We start from the raw sequence: 21,575 nt of genomic DNA, 5'->3' as shown, positions 1-21,575 counted from the left end.
AAGAGTCCCTGCCCTTTACTTAAAAAAATGTATTTTAGAAACCCATGTGCTGTTGAAGAAAAAAGCAGAGTAATCTGCAAACTATGCTCTGCTAAATTGTCAAGAGGAGGAGTGAAAAGAAGCACATTTAGCACAAGCAATTTGATAAAACATCTGAAGAACCAACACAACGCAGCGTTCAAGGAGTTTGCTAATGCTAGCAGTTGGAAACAGCAACAACCAACTTTGCAGCATACGCTGGAGAAGCGAGCGAAAATGTCCGAAGAAAACCCACGGGCGGTAAAAAGAACAGAAGCTCTTACCCCGTCCATTGCTCTTGATGACCAGCCAAGGTTTGAGATTTCCAGCCGTCGCCGCATCACAGAAACCGCATTACCAGAGCTGCTTGACTTTGTGAAAAAGCACATCAACTGTCTGTTACAGGACATTTCGGCCTTCAGTATCACCACTGATATTTGGACTAGCAGTGTCAGCCCAATGTCTCTCATCAGTTTAACTGCACAGTGGATTGATGAGGATTTTACTCTGCAGAGAGTCGTTCTACAAGCAAAGTAGTTTCGGGGGTTTGCACACTGGCCAAGCCATAGCAGATGTGCTTGATGATATGCTACCGACCTGGGGCATTCCAGAAAGTTCTGTCCATGAGTGATGCAGGACTCCCCAGCCTGCCGTGTGTCACTCACACCCTCCAGCTGGCTGTTAACGAGGGTCTTTTGGCACAGAGAAGTACTCGTATCGTTACTCAGTATTGGCGAGTACCCAGATGTAAGTACTTGTACTTGTACTCGAAAATAAGTGGTATCGGGGCATCAGCTGCATGCAGTGGGGCACCAGTACGCAGAAATATTTCTAGCATATAGGACAGCCTATATGGTACTACCTCATGTTTTCTCAATTTTACAGCCACCATAAAGGGCGCTAGTAAAGAGCTCAAGGCTGGCTCCCAAAGGTGGACGAAACAGGCCTGCCAGAGAGGTCTGAGGCCTGGATAAACCAGCGCTCCATACGACCCCAGATCTTGTGGCTTCTGCTGGTGTATGCAGTGCCCATAACGACAGTCAAGTCCCTGGAGAGGAAGATCAGCATTTACTTGCGAAGATGGCTAGGCCTACCCTGCAGTATGAGCAGTGCTGCCTTGTATGACACCAGTAACATCCTGCAGCTCCCGAACAGTGGCCTCGCTGAAGAGTTCATGGTGTCACCGACAGGGGAAGCTCTCTAGTACGGAGAGTCCTGGGATCCAAAAGTGGCATCTGCCGGCATCCAAGTCTGAACAGGCAGGAGCGTCGACAAAGAACTGGAGGTGGCTGAGGCAAAGGTGGGGTCTGTAGCAATGGGGTGTGCAGACATAGGCTTCTTCCCGGTGACCAGGGTCAACAATGTCCAGGGCAAAGAGTCAGCAGGATGGTAGGGATGGGACTGCAAGGAGCATGGACTAGATGGGAAAGTGCACTGCAACGAAAGATCACCTGGTCAAATATCTGGCAAGCAGACTTCCACCAAATCAGGTTCATAATCCAGGCTGTTGACGATGTTCTACCAAGTCCAACAAACCTTAACGCTATCGCTGCCGCCATGACCAAGTGCTTAACACAGTCAATGAGAGTGTACCCACAGCCATCAACACCAGCCAAAGACCATCACGTTCCTCAGAGCCAGAGAAAAGCCCCACCTACAACCAAGAGCAAAGTCTGGTCTCCTCACCACTGCCACTGACTGGCAACTGGAAGTGGACTTGGGCAAGCAGCTGAAGTTCCCAGCCTGGATAACATCAACACGGCTTCAACAAGACATGATCATCATTTCAGAGTCTACCAAGCAACTGATCATGCTGGAACTCACAGTGCCTTGGGAAGAGCGTATTGATGAGGCCAATGAGAGGAAGCGAGACCAAGTACCAGGAACTTGTGGAAGAGTGTAGAAGGCAAGGCTGACGAACTCACTGTGAGCCTGTAGAGGTGGGCCGCCAAGGATTTTCAGGGCATTCACTCTGCAAAGTATTTGGGCACTGGGCATTGGGCATCACCGGGGAGGCCATAGAGGAAGGCCATCAAATCCATTACTGAAGCTGCAGAGAAAGCCACCAGACTGGCTTTGGATCAAGAGGCTAGATAAACTGTTCAAGTTTACCAAGTTTCATGTGGTTGTGAAAAAGTGAACATCATTTTCACATATCACCTGGATTATAACCCACTGCTACTGAATCGGGGCCTCATCAGTTGTAACATGTTTATATTGACAACGGGGTAAGAGTGGGAACACATAAAATAATTGATAAACCTGGTAGAGAATTAATTTCTTAGGAAAGTTTTTAGAGTTTTTGTATTATTTTGTGTTTCTGCTGCTAAGAAAGCCATTTACAAACTGTAACAATAACAATAACAGAATCCAATGCAAGGTTCTGAACATTCTATCAGATACAAACTGCACAAAGTTACGTTTATTCTCATAAGAAATATTGTTATTGTTGTTATTCATGTAATATATCATTTTAAAGCTCTATTTGTATTCGTTATGCTGGAACTATCCATGGGCACATCAGATTAATATGAAGTTAGTTATAAGGGCATTTGCAGTGGCATTCAGAATTTGCCCGATTACAGCATTAGAGGTCAAAGGTCAAATTATCTTGACCTCAGTGTCATGACAATGTGACCGATGGACAGATTATAGTCTAAGCTTTACAATGATATATGACTTCATGATATTGTGTGTTGGTTTCTGGATGATTACAGTTTACTGTCCCTCTGTACAGTCAGATTCTTCTAAAATACTACAACTATGCCATGTTTACAGCAACTGGCAGATATTGTATTTCCTAAAATAGAGCTAAGATACTTCAGAGTGAATAGGGAAAAACATTTAACTAATAGATATCACCATGAAACTTCCCCAGTTGATTACTTACATTAAGACAATTATTTTTTGTATTACAAGTTTTCTGAAATTTCATGTTTAAATACGCAAATGAGGCATTATCTTATCAAATATGCACAAATTTATTATATATATACTGTATGTATATTATTATTCTTATTTATTTAACGCATTAATGCAACTTCCAATTTCTAATTAACCTTTTAAAAATCTGATGGGCCGCTTTTGATCTTTTGGAGGTTGTAGTGGGCTCAGTTTTAAAGCTAAAAACTAGCTTGTCATGAAGGAGGCTGAATAACGCTCAAAACTTGCGCAAAATATTTGTGAGGAAAAACTGGCATAGCCATTTTCAAAGGGGTCCCTTGACCTCTGACCTCAAGATATGTGAATGAAAATGGGTTCTCTGGGTACCCACGAGTCTCCCCTTTACAGACATGTCCACTTTATGATAATCACATGCAGTTTGGGGCAAGTCATAGTTAAGTCAGCACACTGACACACTGACAGCTGTTGTTGCCTGATGGGCTAGAGTTTGCCATGTTATGATTTGAGCCTAATTTTTATGCTAAATGCAGTACCTGTGAGGGTTTCTGGACAATATTTGTAATTGTTTTGTGTTGTTAATTGATTTCCAGTAATAAATATATACATATATTTGCATAAAGCAGCATATTTTCCCACTCCCATGTTGATGAGAGTATTAAATACCTGACAAATCTCCCTTTAAGGTACATTTTGAACAGAGGAAAAGTGTGTTATTAATTTGCGATTAATCATGGACAATCATGCGATTAATCGTGTAGATGTTTTCTTTCCACTAGTCTGAAAGAAGACGTGTTATAGGGAAGAAAAATAACCCAAAATCTCAAAATTGACCAATGTACGAAAATGTTTTTCCCTTTTTGAAAATTATTTTCTTCCAGGTAAACATTCAAAAACATAACTTACATGTGATTTTGAATAAATATTGCTGAGATATCAGTATCTAGATAATGTTGTAAGTATTTTCTCAGTTGAAGTTTTGACCATATCAATGCTACAGTTTGTTGTCCCTCGATACAACCACATTGTTACAAAATGCTAATGTTGAGATGTTGTGATTCGTCATGCAGCCTCAACGTGTGATTCAAATTGTGCTGAAAAGCATAAAAACAGCTGATTGTGGGCCACTGCCACTCAAATTAGCCGTCATGAAAGGAAATTAAAGTGTGTCAGGATGTATTACTGTTACACGCTGACTAACAGGGTCTGGGATGGATCTGCACCTGCATCTGCACACTGGCAGCTGTGATACGAGCTCTGGGGAAATGACAGAGGCGTCACCGTGATTTACAAATTATCCTGTGTGAATAATATTTGTGATATAATGTGTCCTTGGAAGCATGAAACGGGTGCTAGAAATATATTCAGTGGGCTGATTTCTTACCACCACAAAAAGGAACATGTGAGTAGGGATGTCACGATACCAGAAAGTCGATACCAATACTAGTGAAACTCCATGATTCAATACTCAATTTGACGCAAAAAAAAATAAAAAAAATAAATACCATGTAATTCAAAATACACTCCTTTATTTCCGTTTGCATTTTGCGAATTAATAATGAATCCCTGATGATCCGCCTCAAATTTCTCACCAAAAAGTAAATTTTATTAGATTACATATGGACCCATCATGATAACGTTTTAACTTACTTTCACCCAATACAAATTTTTACTGAATTGAGCTTGAACGCACCATAATGTAATGTAATGCAACCTCAGTTAACGTTAACTAGCTCTCGTCCTGCCGATTTCAACACTGATTTGTTGTTCACAATGTAGCATTATGAGGGTTGTGACTAGAGGGTATCCCATAAATTGCAAAAACTTGCAAAGACTTGCTAAAACTCTTGTGAGACGACATGTCCTAACCTTAACTATTAGAGGTCATTGCCTGACCATAAGAGAGTGACCACAGAGAGAGTTTCAAAACTTGTGGGTTACCTTAGACACAATCCATTATCAGGGACATTTCTATCATCCCCGGGACGGCGAGATGCCGTTACGGCCCAGACACACCAACCCGACATCAAAGAACTAGCGGCGATGACGGCCGACTGTCGCCTTTGTCTTGGCAGACAAGTATCATTTGAACACACCGCAGAGACTACAGCTTTAACAAAAAATAGGCCGACAAACGTTCACCAACGGCCCCAAACTGTCGACGTTGGCTTAGTGTGTCAGGGCCTTTAGTCTCGAGCCCTGACCCCCGGTACCTGCAGCACTGCAGAAAAACGAGTACCATCACATTTTCATAATTTTGGCATCGACTTAATACCGAAGTATCGGTATTCTCGTGACATCCCTACATGTGAGACGACAGAGCATGAGGAGTAAGAGGTTGAAATGTTAGAGGTTAGTCTAGACACTCACCGACTTCTGTTTCTGTTTAGCTGGGCCACCTATAGTATCATTCCACACACAAGCCAGAAGAGAAAAGAAAGCACAAAACACAAGAGCACATTTAGTTATTGACAGGTTAGGATTAGTGGGGAGAGGTTCAAACAGACTGCCTCCACTGAGGCTTCATTTTTAAAATGGATTCATATGCAGCAGCAGCAGCCATTTCAGAGTGGATCAGTTAGTTCAAGGCCTCTTCCAGCTGAGCACAGAAACAAACATTCAAACATATGTCAGCGGAACCGTCGTGACCGGAGCCTCTGGGTGTTGGATTCAGGAGCTACAGTAGCGGCAGGGACAGTTCAGTAGTGAGCAGTTAGTGAAAGGAGAGATTAGACCACATCTTGGAGGAGCAGGGGACAAATGTGGCGAGGCAAGCGAGGTATCCTGGGCCCCTAATGTTACCTTCTTAAAGAAGGGCAGTCGGTGGGCGTTGGCCTGAGGGGATGTTACGCTGCCTGACATGCCCTTGGGGGAGCGAGGGTCACCCTGGGACTCAGGGGGCTCCTCAGCATCCAGGTCGAGGGGGTCAACGTCAAAGGCAGGGGTGGACATGTCCACGTGAGCTGATGAGGGGGAGGAGGGCGGGCGTTGCAGAGAGAGAGAGGGACAAGAGAAGAACAGACAAGGAAGAAGAGAAGGAAGAGAAAGAGGAGAAAAGGCAAAGTAAAAGAGGATGAGAGAAAATAATAGAAGAAGAAAAGGGGGAAATAGAAGTAAGAATGTGAGATGCATCCAGAAAAAGAGGCATGGAGGAAATTGCAAGAGATGAAATATACTGAGATCAAAAAAAGGTGGCATAGTATGATTTTAACTGGAAATAACATTGACAAGAGTTTAAAAAAGAACACACCAGATTATCATGAAGAAAGGCACAGATGTGGGGTATAATAACACGAACAGAGAGTGGATAACAAAACTTTAAGTGTAGATGTGTAAAGGAGGGGCTGCAGAGGAAAGTAGGAGATAGGAAAGAAGGAATCAAGCTGAGAGGGAGGCTGGGGGTTGGAGTTAAGTGTGTGTCGGGATTGTTGTTGGTGATGCAGGTGTTGTTGGTATGGAGGGAGGGGGGGGGGGGGGGGGGGGGGGCAGACAAGGCCGGCAGGTGTCTTGTCTTAAAAGAATCATTCAGGATTTGGGGAAATACGCTTTTTCTTGCCTGGCTGGTTGCGAGATAAGAAGATTGATACCACTCTTATAAGGCCGCATTCACACCAGATCCAGAAGTGCAGGGAAAACGGCAGTCTTTCCAGTTCTCTTTGAATGTGAGTTGTGCGTTTGGGCTGCAGCGGTGCTGAAAAAGAGACGCAGCAGCATGCGGCGGAAAAAGTTGGAACGTGATCAACCTTTGGAGATGCGTTAGGGCTGTCCCGAATACCAATTTTTTGGGCTACGAAGCTTCGGTGAGAAATATTCGAAGGTATTCAAAGCTTTGTGTCACGTCGCATCGCGGCTGATCCGTCTGTCTGTCTCCATCTCCCCCGTTTCCGTGCCGCTGCCTCACTACTGTATACACATGCACCTCTACACACAACAATCAGCGATATCTGTCTGGGAATAACTAATAATAATTCATGTTGAATATGAATAATGAATATTTTTGTGGGATTATTCCTTATTTCATGGGCTATTTTGGCATTTATAAGTTATTATTACATACTTATATAATAAAAAACAAATCATTTGAATACTGATTTAGAGGTAAATTACCATGGCAACGGTCGAGACTTCGAAGCATCAAAGCATTCGGGTCAGTCCTACGCAACACAACGTCACGCTGCAGTGACCAATCATGTGACCGGCGATCCAGAGCTGTACAACCCAGCTATGGGGGAACAAAAGACGTTTATCGTCGTGCAGTCAGTGGGTCATTAGTGACACTCCCACACCGCTGCACAACCCTGCGGAGAATCGCCGCAACGCCTGATCTGGTGTGAATGCAGCCTAATACCTGTCTGTTAAATATGACTCTACAGCTGGTTAGCTTAGCTTAGCACAAAGGCTGAAAACAAGGGGAAACAACTAGCCTGGCTCTGCCAAACGGTAACAAAATCCACCTACTGGCACCCCTAAAGCTCATTAATTAACACATTACATCTCATCTGCTTAAGCCGTACAAGGTGGATTTTGTTACCTTTGAACAGAGCCAGGTGTTTCCACCTGTTCGTGCTAAGCTACTTAAGCCCCTAAAAAACCCACTAACACTTATGAACATCTGTTTTTTGCCTTTAGCGGGAAAATCTGCAGTAGTCACAGGTATTTATCGGCTCAAGCGATGTGACGTACGTTGAAGTGAATATATAATTAATAAAATCAAAAGGGATATGGACATTATTATAATTCATTAACGTACAAAACATACAATTAATATGCTCTCCTCAAAGCCACCAGACTGTAATCAAACAAGTCATTTTACCTCGCTGATCATTGTAGAAAACACTTCATTCAAACTCGACAGAAACAAAATAAAACTAAAAACCGTCTTTGTTGGTCTTTCCACTGTTCCAACAATCACCAACTCTGGTTTGAGAGTTTGAAAGACAGACTGAATAAGTAACAGAAGAAACCACCGTAACATTTTCACTGTTTACTAACCCTGCTTCGGGTGCCGTCCGGCGCGAACGTGAAGTCGAACGTGACACAGCAGGAAAAAAACACAGAAATGCCAGTGCAACGGCACGGAATAGTCGCAATGGGAAAGGAGTCTATTGTCTATTTTAAGCGTGTTTTCCCAGGTTTAAAAAACGGGGAAAAGGGTATAAGACAGATACGAGAGTGGTATCAATCGTCTAAATCTCTCTCCAGGAGGCAAATAAGCGTTTTTCCCAAAACGTCAAACTTCTGCTTTAAGTCAGATCGGCCACTTGTGTACCAGGTGTATTAGACAGATGTGGTTTCTATTATAAAGGTATTGAGTTCAGTTCAGTGGCTCTATTTAATAAACAAAAACCCTTAAAGTCCACCAGAGTATTTTCCCCATGTTTGCACTTCCATCTCTCCCGCTGTCTCTCTGGATATCGAGCAGCAGCTTTGTGTCGTCCTGGCGAGTCGGCGATGCACACACACACAAGCCAGACATACTTGTCAAGTTTAATGAGCGCGGTCCATTCTCAGCTCTATTTCAGTCCCGTCCTGTGTGCTAATGACAGACCTCCTAAGACCTCTCTCACTTCACACAGCAACCCACTGAGACGCGCCGTGATTCATCATCATGCCTGACTAACTAGCCAATTAAAATCTTCATCTAAATATCAGACGCCTGTCTCATCACGCTCTCTCTCGCTTTGTCAGGATTGCACACACACGCCCACACAAAACACGCACAAAGGCACTATTTTGCTAGTTGATAGGGAGGCCGCACACACTCACCTGTGCCAGGTGGGGTGGGCCTGCGGGTTCCCGTGGCAACGTCCAGACTGGAGCTTCCTCCAGATTTACTGTAATGGGAAAAACAGGCACGAATGATTGTGTGGTGAAAGAAAGACGATACGGTAGCTTCACAATACTGAGTACATAGTGCTCATCATCTGCATCTTTTTATGGATTTCTACTGAAAAAAATTAAACCAGTTGTCGTTAAACTAATTTTACATCATATTTTATGCCACAAGAAAGCAATTTTCATTATAGTTTACAGTAAACAAGGTGCTGTTGTGTCCCTCTGGTACTAAAATGTGAAGCATTGAGGAAAAACGTGAGTGAGCGGCAAGTAATTAAGAAAATAAATGAAAATAAAACAAACAATAAAAAGCATTAAGAGTGCTTGCACTGCAAATTGTACATTAAAATCTGATCACCCTGATTATTATTGCATTGATATTTTATAATACGTTTAAACGGCACTAATTTCTTTAAGGCATTAACGCGACTTTAAACCTAGAATGAAGATACTGGCATCAAATGAAACTAGAATGTCACATGTCAGTAACTTGTCGGCAAGGAGGCTAAATAACGCTCCAAACTTGCGCTAAATTTTGGTGAGGAAAAACTGGCATGGTCATTTTCAAAAGGGTCCGTTGACCTCTGACCTCAAGATATATGAATGAAAATAAAATGATATTTTAATCGACTGACAGCCCTGAAATAAACAGATACATTCCTGGATTTAAAAATAAACCAAACTATACTATATCTATACTGTAGTAGCATTGTAGAGGAATACAATGACTCACTGCAGTTTTACATTTCCTGGTGGGTGAAGTGTGACTCAGGTCTGACCTGTTTTAAAGAGCGGTGTTGTCCTTTGTGATGCTGATACTGTAGCTGCTGCTGAGGGGTTTTCATTGTTACCTGGAGCTGAGTCGGTTTTGTCTCATCCTCTGCTCCTGCAGCAGGCGGGTGTTCTCCAGTTTGACCGGGCTGGGGATGAAGCCCACCTCACAGCCCTCCTTCACCAGACGTCCGATCCACCAGTCATTGTTGTATTTCTGCATACAGACAGGCAACCAATGATAAACCAGCATTTTCCTGCTCACACACATCACAGACAACATCATGTGTTGAATCAAAACCAGCCCTGTCTCCTAAAAAATATGTTCCCATACAGATAAAATGCCTCGTCAATTACGTTTAGAGGGAAACATATTTTGTCGAGGATTACGTTTGTCTTCGATGTATCACAAATAGTCAGTGGAAGGCCGCAGCAAGTGACGTAGTACAATGAGCGACGCGCAGAGCAGGTGACAAAGTATATCGAGCGACCGTTGATGAACTTTGCGTGGTATAATAATAAGTATAACAGGTGAGAAAGTCCACTAAGGCCGGGTGGATGGGTCAAACTAACATCACACTTTCTCTCAGGAGACCGCTGTTTGTGTTCTCTGTGAAATGTCAACGTTCAATTACGTTTGTTTTGTTTCAATTTACGCTAACCACGTGTTTAAAACTGTTTAAAACTGTGACGATAGCTGGGAGAAAATACCTCTCCCTCAAATCGTAACTGAGAAAGCAGCTTAGTTGTATGGGAACGTAATTTTATAGGAGACAGGGTCGATCAAAACACAGCCTCATCCAAACATAACCAATTGAAATAATACCATATTTACACTTTTAGAAACTGTACAATGCACAGAATTGTATCTTTTATAGTACAAAAGCTTGTTGCTAAAGCATAGCCACATTGTGAACCCAAGCACAAATTTCTGCAAGATATTTTTTATGCCTGATGTTTGTAAGCTAAAAAAAATATTTTATTATGTACCCTAAGCGACCAAAATAAATAAATATATATATATATTCAGAAAGTTAGAGCGCTACTTTTATCAATTTACTTTTTTCTCTCATTCTACCAAATTTGGATCAGTCAGTTCTGCTTGCACTGCAGCTCTCGTTAGTGCTAACTCCGACTCACGGCCTGTAGGGTTTCGACAGAAGGAGACAGTAAGTTGCAATAAAACATGATCCCTCACTGGCTTCCCACCCACAATCACTGCCAATTGTTTAACTTTCCAACTGTTGGTCTTTTTTTTCCTACACCATCCAGGATCCTCAGTCAGTTTTGCTACCCAAAATGATTTACATTTAGTTCCGGCTGAATTGGTACGCATTTGTACTCATCTAAACTACAGAAATTACTAGAAAAATAATCTTTTCAGCACCAAAATGAGCTCTATTTTTTAAGTGTGCATGTCCAAGGGGAGTGGGGTCTGGGGGGGTTCATACCTCTTTAATGTGCAAGAAGTCTTTGGCTTCGAAGGATATGGCCATGCCCTGCACAGGAACGTCATCACTGGGGCCGGGGTTGTAACCGACATTTGTCCGCACAGCAAACGCCACCGGTTTGGTCTGGAGCAGTGACGGGAAAGACAAGATATTAGTATACAGACACAGAGTTCAGTGTCCCATTGACACTGATGATGAGGTTCACTAGTGTCGAAACACTCAACGCTGATGTGAAGATTATGTAGATTATGCGACTATTAAATAGGGCTGTCAAAGTTAACGCAAATTAAGTTTAACGACACTAATTTCTTTAACCTGTTAACGCAACTTGCGATTTTTAGGTTGTAGTGGGCAGTATTAAAGCTCGAGTGAAGATACTGGTACCATATGACACTAGAAAACCAAAGGAATCAATTGGTACCTGGTCCCTTGACCTCTGACCTCAAGATGTGTGAATGAAAATATGTTCTATAGGTGCCCAAGAGTCTCCCCTTTACAGACATGCCCACTTTATGATAATCACATGCAGTTTGGGGCAAGTCATAGTCAAGTCAGCACACTGACACACTGACAGCTGTTGCTGCCTGTTGGGCTGCAGTTTGCCATGTTATGATTTGAGCATATTTTTTATGCTAAATGCAGTACCTGTGAGGGTTTCTGGACAATATCTGTCATTGTTTTGTGTTGTTAAATGATTTCCAATAATAAATATATACATACATTTGCATAAAGCAGCATATTTGCCCACTCCCATGTTGATAAGAGTATTAAATACTTGACAAATCTCCCTTTAAGGTACATTTTGAACAGATAAAAATGTGCGGTTAATTTGAGATTAATCGCGATTAACTATGGACAATCATGTGATTAATCATGATTAAATATCTGAATCGATTGACAGCCCTACTATTAAACTAGCACTGTGCATGACAGATGAAATAACGGATGCAACAGTTGATCTCAGACCTTAGCTTTCTCAAGCGTGGCGAGGGCCTGTCTGTCGGCCTCCTTCCTCAGAGCCTCGGGGTCCTCCTCCAGGGACACGTCTGAGTCCGACGGCCGGCTGGTGTAGGAGTCTGCCGAGCCCTGAAATGAGTTTACATAAAGGTGAGGAGGGGAAAAGTACAACATGTCCATGACTCAACCCTTAGAGAGAAAAAAAAACACAAGTTGTGAATGAACTCAATGCCGTCTGTTTGAATATCCAAACCGACAACCTGTTTATTCATCTTTAAGTTTTCCCGATGTTCTCCTGTTCCTTTTTGTCTTGTTTCAAATTCACTTTTCTTATCCTAAGAAGAACGGTTGCGGCTCTGCCTTTGCAATTTATTTGTGGTCAAAATGTGAAGACCGCCTTGAGAAGCGTAACCGACACAAAAGGGGCCTCGGCCTTCATATTGCGTGAAAGCTGACTCTGTGTAATTTGAGGTGGAGAGGATGCATAACAACGGGCCGACATTTCCACTGCAGCTTCTGCGGGGCCGGTCTTTTTTGCACAGGTACAACAGATTGGGTGTGTGGGTGTGTCAAGTAGAGACAGAGAGAGGTAGAGAGAGAGAAAAAAATGGCCTGAGGACTGTTTATAATATTAGGGGAGGATATAAATTTCTCATGAAGTGGCTACAGTTTCCAACACATCCACCACACATGCACAGTAACTTGACTCTCTCCTGCTGACCCTCATCCAGACACCCATACCACAATAAAAACCGGAGCCTCCTGTACAGTTCAGCAGAGCGGCACAGTGAGGGAGGCAGCCTGAACTTCTGGAGTGTTTGAGTGTGTTCAATTTATATAACAATCCCACTTATTCTCCTTTTGCTGTTTTTTTCAGCTGACAGGCTGCCTGGCGCGTTGTAGGAGGTGCTGACAAGAATGCGGACAGCTGAATGTGCCAGGCAGAAGAAGTGAGTCACTAGGTGTGGGCTTTTAAAATAGAGGTGAGAATGCGCAAAGATGACATACACCATATGTAATGATGATGAAAAATTCCCCACACATGTGTAGCCAGACAACACAAGGAGTAATATCTCTGGACTAGGGCTGCGTAATGTTTGAAATGTTTCGATATCGGTGCCAATATGATAACCGACGCATCGGTGCGGATACCAAAACATGACTATTTTTGATACCTCAGTTTGGATGTGGGTATGTCCTTCACATATTTTGAGAACCATTCATCCGATCTACTTCACACTTGGTGGGTGTATTGCTGGGGACCCAAGGACGCGCAGTGTTGAATGTGGTGCAATTTGGCAAGATGGTGGCGTTATAACAATGAACTTTATGTTTTGGCCTGTAACTTTTGAATCTTAAGTCTCAAAAAATATATATATTTTTCCTGGATTTTGTGGGTCCAGACAAATCTATCTTTATCAGCCACGCCCATTTGCATCTACATGGATTTTCCGTCATTTTGAATTGTGTCCAAGCCATTTTTTTTGTCACCAAAATTGGTACAGAACAACAACAACAACAGACCAAGCCGGGAAAAGTTCCTTTTTTGGATTTCTGATAAGGTTTTGCTATGGACTGCTACAGGAATGAGTCCTAAAACCCAGAAATGAGTTAGCATTTTAGCACTTCCGGTGGAGGTCAATGGGTTTTTTTGAATGGGTTTTTAGTTAGATGCCTGAAATAAGGTCTGTGGTTAACACAAGCTGAAGAAATTTTAACGTTTTTTCCTACGACATAAAATACATCAATAAATACTCCTACTAAACGTCATCACGCCGACTCGTCCGCCTTTACAGCCTCGTTGTGTACACTTGCATTCATGCGACCGTGGTGTAGTTTGTCTATAGCCCAACGTTAGTTTTTTACTTCAGGCGATTGCATTTACACTTCAAAAATAATAAAAGTAATCGTAAAGTATCATAAATGTTTGTTTGCCACATGTTTTCTGCATTAATCCAAAACCCTTTTTGTCGAGGGGAACCAGGGCGTTTCAATACGTCATCCCTGGAGCACTCTATAGCTGGCCCTCAAAGAGAGCTGTAGGGATCAATGGTATATAAAAATCTTAAATAAAACCTTAAATTAGAAAAACTTCCTAATTTAGATCAAGCTATATCTGTTGACAGGATAAGAAAACATTCCTAAGAATCATACCGAGCATTTGATGCCGTACTAAATCAGTGCAGGGGTCTTTTAAGTACTGAGATTTGATACCCAGCCCTACTCTGAACTCTTGGCTTCTGTCTGCCAACTTGCTGTCATTTGAATTGTTTTGTACACTAATGTTTCTTATTTTAAAGATGAAACGAAATGTGAGATGTCTCCCGTGGCCTTGTGGTTAAGATGCATGCCATATAACGGCAACATCCTTGGTTCGATTTTGGTGGGGGACCTTAGTTGCAGGTCATACCGCTCTCTCTCCCGGTCTCTATTTCAACAGCCAACTATCAAAAAAAGGATCAAAAGTAAAATGATGCTCTGGATGAAGGATGAAAAGAAATCACTGAAAGAGTCCTTTGTGGCATTTCTCAAGAGAAACGACAAGTGGACATGGAGGTCTAAATATATCCAGAGAGAAAACCTGCTCATATGTTGCAGAGTGAAGCATCTGTGTGGCGTGTCAGCGTGTTTACATGTGCGTTTATGTGTGATTTATGCTCCTTTGATTACGTCTCTGTATGATTTCAAATGTTGATTCTAGCTCAGCCACCTGTCGCATCGAGGCGCTCTGTGACTTGGCAACAGCACACTAAATGTAGACACTCCCTGTTGCCAAGGCGATGGGTAGCAACTCCTCGCGTCCTCGGGCATCCACAAACCATCCCCACTTCCTGTTTCATTTACTCAAACTCAAATCGCTTGCGGCGGTGCGCCCGCATCCCACTCAGGTAGGAGGAATAATCCAGTGAGTGGCATGCAGCATCTAATGAGGACAATAAAAGCCGCCCCCACTTACCAGCTGTGAGTCATCTTCTAAACCGTACAAGTGCATCCCAACACGGAGCACCGACTAAGTGAAGGTTAACAAACCTTGATGGGGAACCCACGGGAATGTTTTTAGAAAAAAATTACGTCTGAAACAACCTGAGACCAAGCGGCTCACTACAACAGGTCGGTGATGCAGCAAAATGTAGAGCGAGAGAGAGAGTGGGAGGGATTACGCTTTGTGTGTGTGTGAACAAATGCTTGTGTCTGTGAGTCACTCATCCAGTTGATTCACGTCACACACAAGTAGAGGAGGAAAAAATAGACAGTCAGGGAAAGACGAGACGGAGAAGGATTGACGGTGGGAGAGACAAAATAGCGACTGTTCAATAACCTCTCTGCACCTTTTTAGAACGTGTTGATAGCAACATTTTCTTCCACCTTTTCATTTCCTTCTTCTTCTTCTTCTCTCATGTCATCGGGTTGTGTCTCTAATTTAGCTGCTTGCTTCACTTCACATACAGCTCCCGTTCAAAATAGCTACAGGCCACCTGATGGCGGAGCTGCCTTCCTATTGGCAGCGCCAGACTAGAGACCCCAGCAGTGTCATAGTAACCATCTCTGCAGCTTATTATTACAGGCAGCCTGCGAGAGCTGCATCTGGAAGGAGATAGAAAGACGATATAGGGATCAAATCGTAAATAAAATACCCTGAAGGGAAATCAGCGGGGGGGAAATTGCTTAAAAGCTTTTCAACAGGTGATTTTCTCACGGTGCTGTGAGTTACGGCTGTGAGGCCACAGCCTGGAGGATAACACAGCAATAACTACATCAAACAAAACATTATGGGGAGTTTTAAGGAAATATCCGTGGTTTGACCAACCTCCGGGTCTGATAAGTGAAGCCAATGCAGAAGTGCCTTTAACTTGCATTCTTTCCAATACCCAGCAGGGGGCGACTCCTCTGGTTGCAAAAAGAAGTCTGATTGTTGTACTGAGCTCCATCCTCTCATGTCACTTCTGGTTGCAAAAAAAAAAATCTGGTGACGGCCAAAAACTAAAGGCCCTCACACACCAAGTCGATGGTTGGACAGTTTTGGGGTCGTCAGTGAGCGTCTGTCATCAGTGAGCGTCTGTCGGCCTAGATTTTGCAGTGTGTTCTACACCGTCGACTAATCTGCTTGTATCGGAGGCTTTTCAGCCAATCCAGCAGCACCGGTCGGTGGAGGAAATCACTCTGATTGGCTGTTCAGCTTAAACGAATCAGTGCACGAGAAGAGAAACGGATGTGAGGAAAACAAGCCAACAAGTAAAGTCAAGAGGAAAAACACAGAAGGCTCTTCTCATTTTTCATCTTCATCTCATCTGATCGTTCCAATACACGGATATTTTCGCAGCGACATGGCCATCTGGAATGAAGCTAAGTGATGAGTGAGAGTGGTGTGAAAATAGTCGGCAAACGGCGCTTTATTTCATGTACGTATCATAACAACGGCTTGTATTTCCGCGGAGTACAAACTACCACCGCCTGCTGGTGTGGAGAGTTATTTCCTCTCACGCAGGTGCAGAACGTCCGTGCTAACTGGCCGTCGGCTGAAGTCTTTGTGGAGTGCTATAATGCAACTTGTCGGCCAAAACAAAGGCGACATAAGGTGGCATAACAGTCGGCCTTCATCGCCGCTAGTTCTTCGATGTCGGCTTCGTGTGTCTGGGCCTTAAGATGGTGACAGCCAAAAACCAAGATAGCGACGGCCAAAATGACAAACTTGAGTCTTCAAAACAGCAGTCCACAAACCAATGGGTGACGTCGCGCTGACTATGTGCACTTCTTAAATACAGTCTATGGTTTTTACTAACAAAACTACCGAACTGAAACTTTTCTCCATCTAGTTGGTGAAATCCAAACTATACTGCATTGCCACAGACCACAGAAGGTTAAAACAAAAGAAAGGTGCAAGAGGAGAAGCTCAGTAATTATCCTGAAAATTAACCGACTGTGTTTCTTCTCCATTCTCCGCACAGTGGCTGCCACCGTGATGAATTTCCACCTCCTTAGCATTGATATTGAATAAATGGAGGGGGGAAAAGAGAGCAACAGAGCGGAGGGGGGTAATGGAATAAGGAGTGAGGGCGGGCCGGCGAGAGAGAGAGAGAGAGAGAGAGAGAGAGAAGTGCTTTGAATAATGAGGGTTGAAAAGAGTCACCCTGCAGCAGGGAAATTAGTTAACACTGTTTCTTCTGATGCAACGGCACCTTTGTAAACGGGTCCATGAAAAAAGGGAGTTGGATGAAGTAAAGTGGATTTGCTTTTTGTGGTATGCCTCTACATACTGCTTAAACATGATTATTAAAATACTGAACGAGCGTGACAACTGGACTAGTTTCCTCCTCTTTAAGGTCTTTATAAAACAAAGGAAATGCTCACCTACTGTTCTTATGACAGAAAACAGGGCAGAGGTCAAAGTTTTTAATCTGCTGCTGCCGTAAACAACAGGAACGTCGCAGCAGGTGTTGTCACACTTCACAATGTATGACTAAGAAGAGATTCCCATCTGAGAACAAGCACATGCTGCGAACCCCTGCCCTGATAATTAAATAGATAAAAACATATTCATACTTATCAGCTCAGATGATGTGATGATACAAAAAAAAGGAAAGGCGAGAAAATTAAATATAATTTTCCTATTTGCTTTATCTCTGCATCTCCTCGGGTCCCTGTCATCAAATATTTCGGAGAAGAAGAACACAGCATCTCGTCTCAGACAACTGAGCGCCAACCAGAATGCATTATCAGTCCAGCTTCATGTGTATTCACATCAGAGATTAGCTCAGCGAAGACAAGTAAAAGAAATCTGAAATAAAGGGGAAATACGTCTCACTAAACAGACAGATGTACAAGCTGAGGAATCACACAGAGAACAGATTTCCTGTCAGATGCTCATGGCTGGTGGCTGTAAATGATCATACTCCCTTATTTCTGTCACAGTCGAGTCATGGCGACCAGCTGGCCACTGTGGAGATGACTAAAAATATGATGAGTCATGGACTGCAGAAATCCCCATTTTCACAAACAAGCACAAGAGGGACTCCAATAACAAGTTGCTACTTGTATTATATTCAGTCAATCAATTCAAAATACAATTCCGCAACGAAAATTAAGGCTGGGAGATATCACAATATTTTTAGTTTTCAGGTGTCGCTTTAAGTCATGATAAGGGCTGGGTATCATTTGACATAACACCTGAGTTTATTGATACTCATTTCCCAATACCAATACTTCTCAATATCGTATTTGAGGTATACAAACATGTTTTTTCAACAAAACCTCTTTTCCATTCAGTAAAATATGCCAGCCTTCTCAACACATCTCAAATTTACTGTTGTCTTAACACAAGCAGCTGTATAATAACATTATATAAATACAAAATAAAATCAAAAAAGTTATCTCAAAGAGTAGGAATCTGGACAAGTATGCAATAAACACTTTTCCAGACTCGATTGTACGGACTTGTTTAGGTGGATACTCAAAAAGTAGTCAGGTTCAATACTTGTCTTAGTCATGATATAGCTAATACATGCAGAATCACATATAAAGTAGAGCTGAAACAATTAGTCAATCGACTGAAAATTATACAGATTTTGTTTTGATAATTTATTAATAATTTAAGTCCTTTTTTAAGCGCAATTGCCTAAAAGTTGTGGTTCCAGCTCCTTAAATGTGAATATTTGCTGGTTTTCTTGGAAACTTGGAGATGTCACTTTGGGAAACTGTACTGGACACTTTTAGTGACATTTCATAGACTGAACGATTTATCAATAACATAATTGGCAGATTAATCAATAATAAAAGCAATAAATAATAAGTGGCAGGCTGAATATCAAGTGATGATCAATGCAGCAAACTGTGATAAGTTGTTATATATAACTTCAACAACTATTTTTGTTTAATTTGGGGCAACAGCGTTTTATAAAACAACAGCACGATATAATCCTATCATCACTACTGCTGAACTGATTAATCAATATTCAATCAATCAACTCCTCAAAACCTTCCTTTACTGTACTGGTGTTTAGCCGCTTTGTTTTGATTTGTCTCCCTACTTCCATGTAAAGTGTCCTTGGGTTTCTTGAAAGGTGCTATATATATAAAACTATATATATATATAACTATATATATATATATAGTTATATATATATATAGTTTAAGGCAATTTATCAAACAAAAATACAGATGATTACAGCTTCTCAACTGTGAGGATTTGCTGGTTTTATGTCATTATGAAATGAATATCTTTGGGTTTTTAACTGTTAAGTGAGATACAACAAGTAATTTGAAGACATCACCTTGGACTCTGGGAATTTCCCGGTGATGGATATATTTTTAATTATTTTCTAACACTTTATGGATGAAGGGTTAGTCACAAAACAACTGACAGATTAAACTAATCAATAATTTAAACAACTGCTATTTGCGGCTATATTTATCCACTTAAAATAAAATTGAATTAGCCTTAAATTAGGGCTGCAACTAATGATTATTTTCATTGTCGATTAATCTTTTGATTATATTCTCGATTAAGTTGTTTGGTATAAAATGTCCAAAAAGTGGTGAAAAATGTCGATCAGTGTTTCCCAAAGCCCAAGATGACGTATTCAAGTGTCTTGTTTTGTCCACAACTCAAAGATATTCAGTTTGCTGTCATAGAGAAGTAAAGAAACCAGCCATCAGAGAATTACTCAAACGATTGGCGATTAATTTAACAGTTGACAAGTAATGGATTAATCGTTGTAGCTCTACCTTAAATGCAATAATTGTAAAAACAATGGAAATCCAACAACAGATAATATTGTGAAGAAGCACAGTCAAGTGGAACAAGAAGCTAAATGAAGGCATGGTCCTGTTTGGGACAGGGCGGACAGCAGTGACAGAAGCCCCCTGAAATGGCCACGGTGCTGGGCAGCAGAGACAACCGGTGGGACTGGAAGTCTAATTAAAAACACAGCGCCTTTCCAGCAGCTGTGGCCCGGCCCAAAATGGAATCACACTCAGAAGAGCGAAGAAAGCCGCAGACCAGGAGGTTCAGCGCTATCAGGACACAAGTTATATTCTCCTCCTGTCATATCTCAGAGTGTCTGCTGAACTTTCAACACTCAATCCAGATCCACACGCTCGCAGAAAAACTCACACATAACCTGCTTCCAGTTCAGTCAGACGCAGCAAAAAGAAAAAGCTTATCCAGAATCTTCTTACCATGAAGGGCCTTTGAATCCTCTCAGTCCTCTCCATACCTCGTTTGCCACGCTCGCCACACCACGGCAAACCAAGGGGGCAACGCCGGAGTCCACAGACAGAGTTATGTCTATATGTGTGTGTGTGTGTGTGTGTGTGTGAGAGAGAGATAGCAGTAACTAGTGTGAGTCTGATAGCTTGACAAGTGCAGAACTGTACATGTGTGTGTGTGTGTGTGTGTGTATGATAGGAGAGAGAGCCAGAAAAGAGTGCCGTATGTGTGAAACTAAGAGAGCGCTCTCTTAACCTCCAACCCCTTCACACACACACACACACACACACACACACACACACACACACACGCACACACACACACACACACACACACACACACACACACACGCCCCCACCTCCACAACCCAGAGGAACGTGAACCTTGTGTAGAGGAAGGGAGCCGGAGCTGGCCGGGGGTCGGGTTGCAGGACTTGTGCTACATTTGCAAACTGGGGAAATATATTTAGCCCTGGCCGGGGCAGAAACAGGGACATGAACGCAGCGAGACCCAGAAGGAGGCTTGGTATGCAGCCGTCAGCCATTCAATGCCCTGACTGACGTGGGAGAAGGCTGGGGCAGAGCCCAGGGAAACCCCCCTCCCCTCTCTCTCTCTGTTGCTTCAATCCGCTCAGACCTGATCTCATTCTTCCCAGCCCCTCTCTTCTTCTGTCTCTCTCCCGGAAAAAGGGTGTCAGAGGCTACATGTTGGCATTGATCTCCCAATTTGTTTCGATTTAGATTCACAAAGTCCAGAATCAATTCTGTTCTCGATGACTCAGTTAGACATCAGATACCAACGTTGCATAAAACCGCTTCTCAGAATGTATTCTGTGAACTTAAATTTCTTCTACATTCAACAAGTCAGGTGTTATTTATGTCTATAAGGGGCTTTACAATCAGAACAGCACATAGACTATATATAAAGATGGATGATGCGTCTCTACTTCCTCCCACTGTACAGAAGTGAAGCCAAAATATCCCGGACACTGGAGCTGCCATCTTGAGATTGTGACGTCATTTGGAGCGAGAGTCTGCGCGGTAGTGATCGGGCGGTGGAGCTGCGATGTTGAGGTCACACGCCCAAACCAATCGCGAGCCGAGCACGCGGCCGCAGCTGCCAATCATGACGTCTCACCCCCTTTTTATAGCATCAAATAACTAATTAAAACTTATCACAAAAATAAACACTTGAAGATACATCAGCGTGATGAGAACTACCTAAAATGACAGAAACCATCTTTGGGAAAAATGTATTTGATGTGTACTTTGACTTTTTAGTTTGGCCCACGTCCCATCCTCTAACATGAAGAAGACGGGCTTTATGAGCTATACTGCAGCCAGGTGGGCGATCCAGATGTTTTGGCTTCACTTTTGGGGAGCTGTCATGTCACCCATCTTTATATACAGTCTATAGTTCAGCATAGGACACCCTCT

General features: G+C 42.5%; 1 protein-coding gene across 6 annotated transcripts in view; it reads right to left on the bottom strand.

Moving 5' to 3' along the window:
* The window catches only part of cacnb1 (calcium channel, voltage-dependent, beta 1 subunit), a 47,629-nt gene that overhangs the window by 12,352 nt on the left and 13,702 nt on the right, over nt 1-21,575 (bottom strand). For 3 of the 6 annotated variants that reach the window (XM_037791500.1, XM_037791501.1, XM_037791503.1), the window contains exons 3-7: nt 11,943-12,062; nt 10,977-11,099; nt 9,606-9,742; nt 8,686-8,753; nt 5,290-5,318 (exon numbers count right to left, since the gene is read on the bottom strand). In XM_037791500.1, the coding sequence (XP_037647428.1) occupies nt 5,290-5,318; nt 8,686-8,753; nt 9,606-9,742; nt 10,977-11,099; nt 11,943-12,062 (477 nt within the window). Of the gene's footprint in view, nt 1-302; nt 390-5,289; nt 5,319-5,721; nt 5,883-8,685; nt 8,754-9,605; nt 9,743-10,976; nt 11,100-11,942; nt 12,063-21,575 lie in introns of all 6 variants that reach the window. The other 3 variants (XM_037791499.1, XM_037791502.1, XM_037791498.1) reach the window with 2 other exon arrangements.

This window comes from Sebastes umbrosus, chromosome 14, assembly GCF_015220745.1.
Source record: "Sebastes umbrosus isolate fSebUmb1 chromosome 14, fSebUmb1.pri, whole genome shotgun sequence".
Classification (NCBI taxonomy): domain Eukaryota; kingdom Metazoa; phylum Chordata; class Actinopteri; order Perciformes; family Sebastidae; genus Sebastes; species Sebastes umbrosus.
This window is presented reverse-complemented; position numbering and strand designations above follow the sequence as displayed.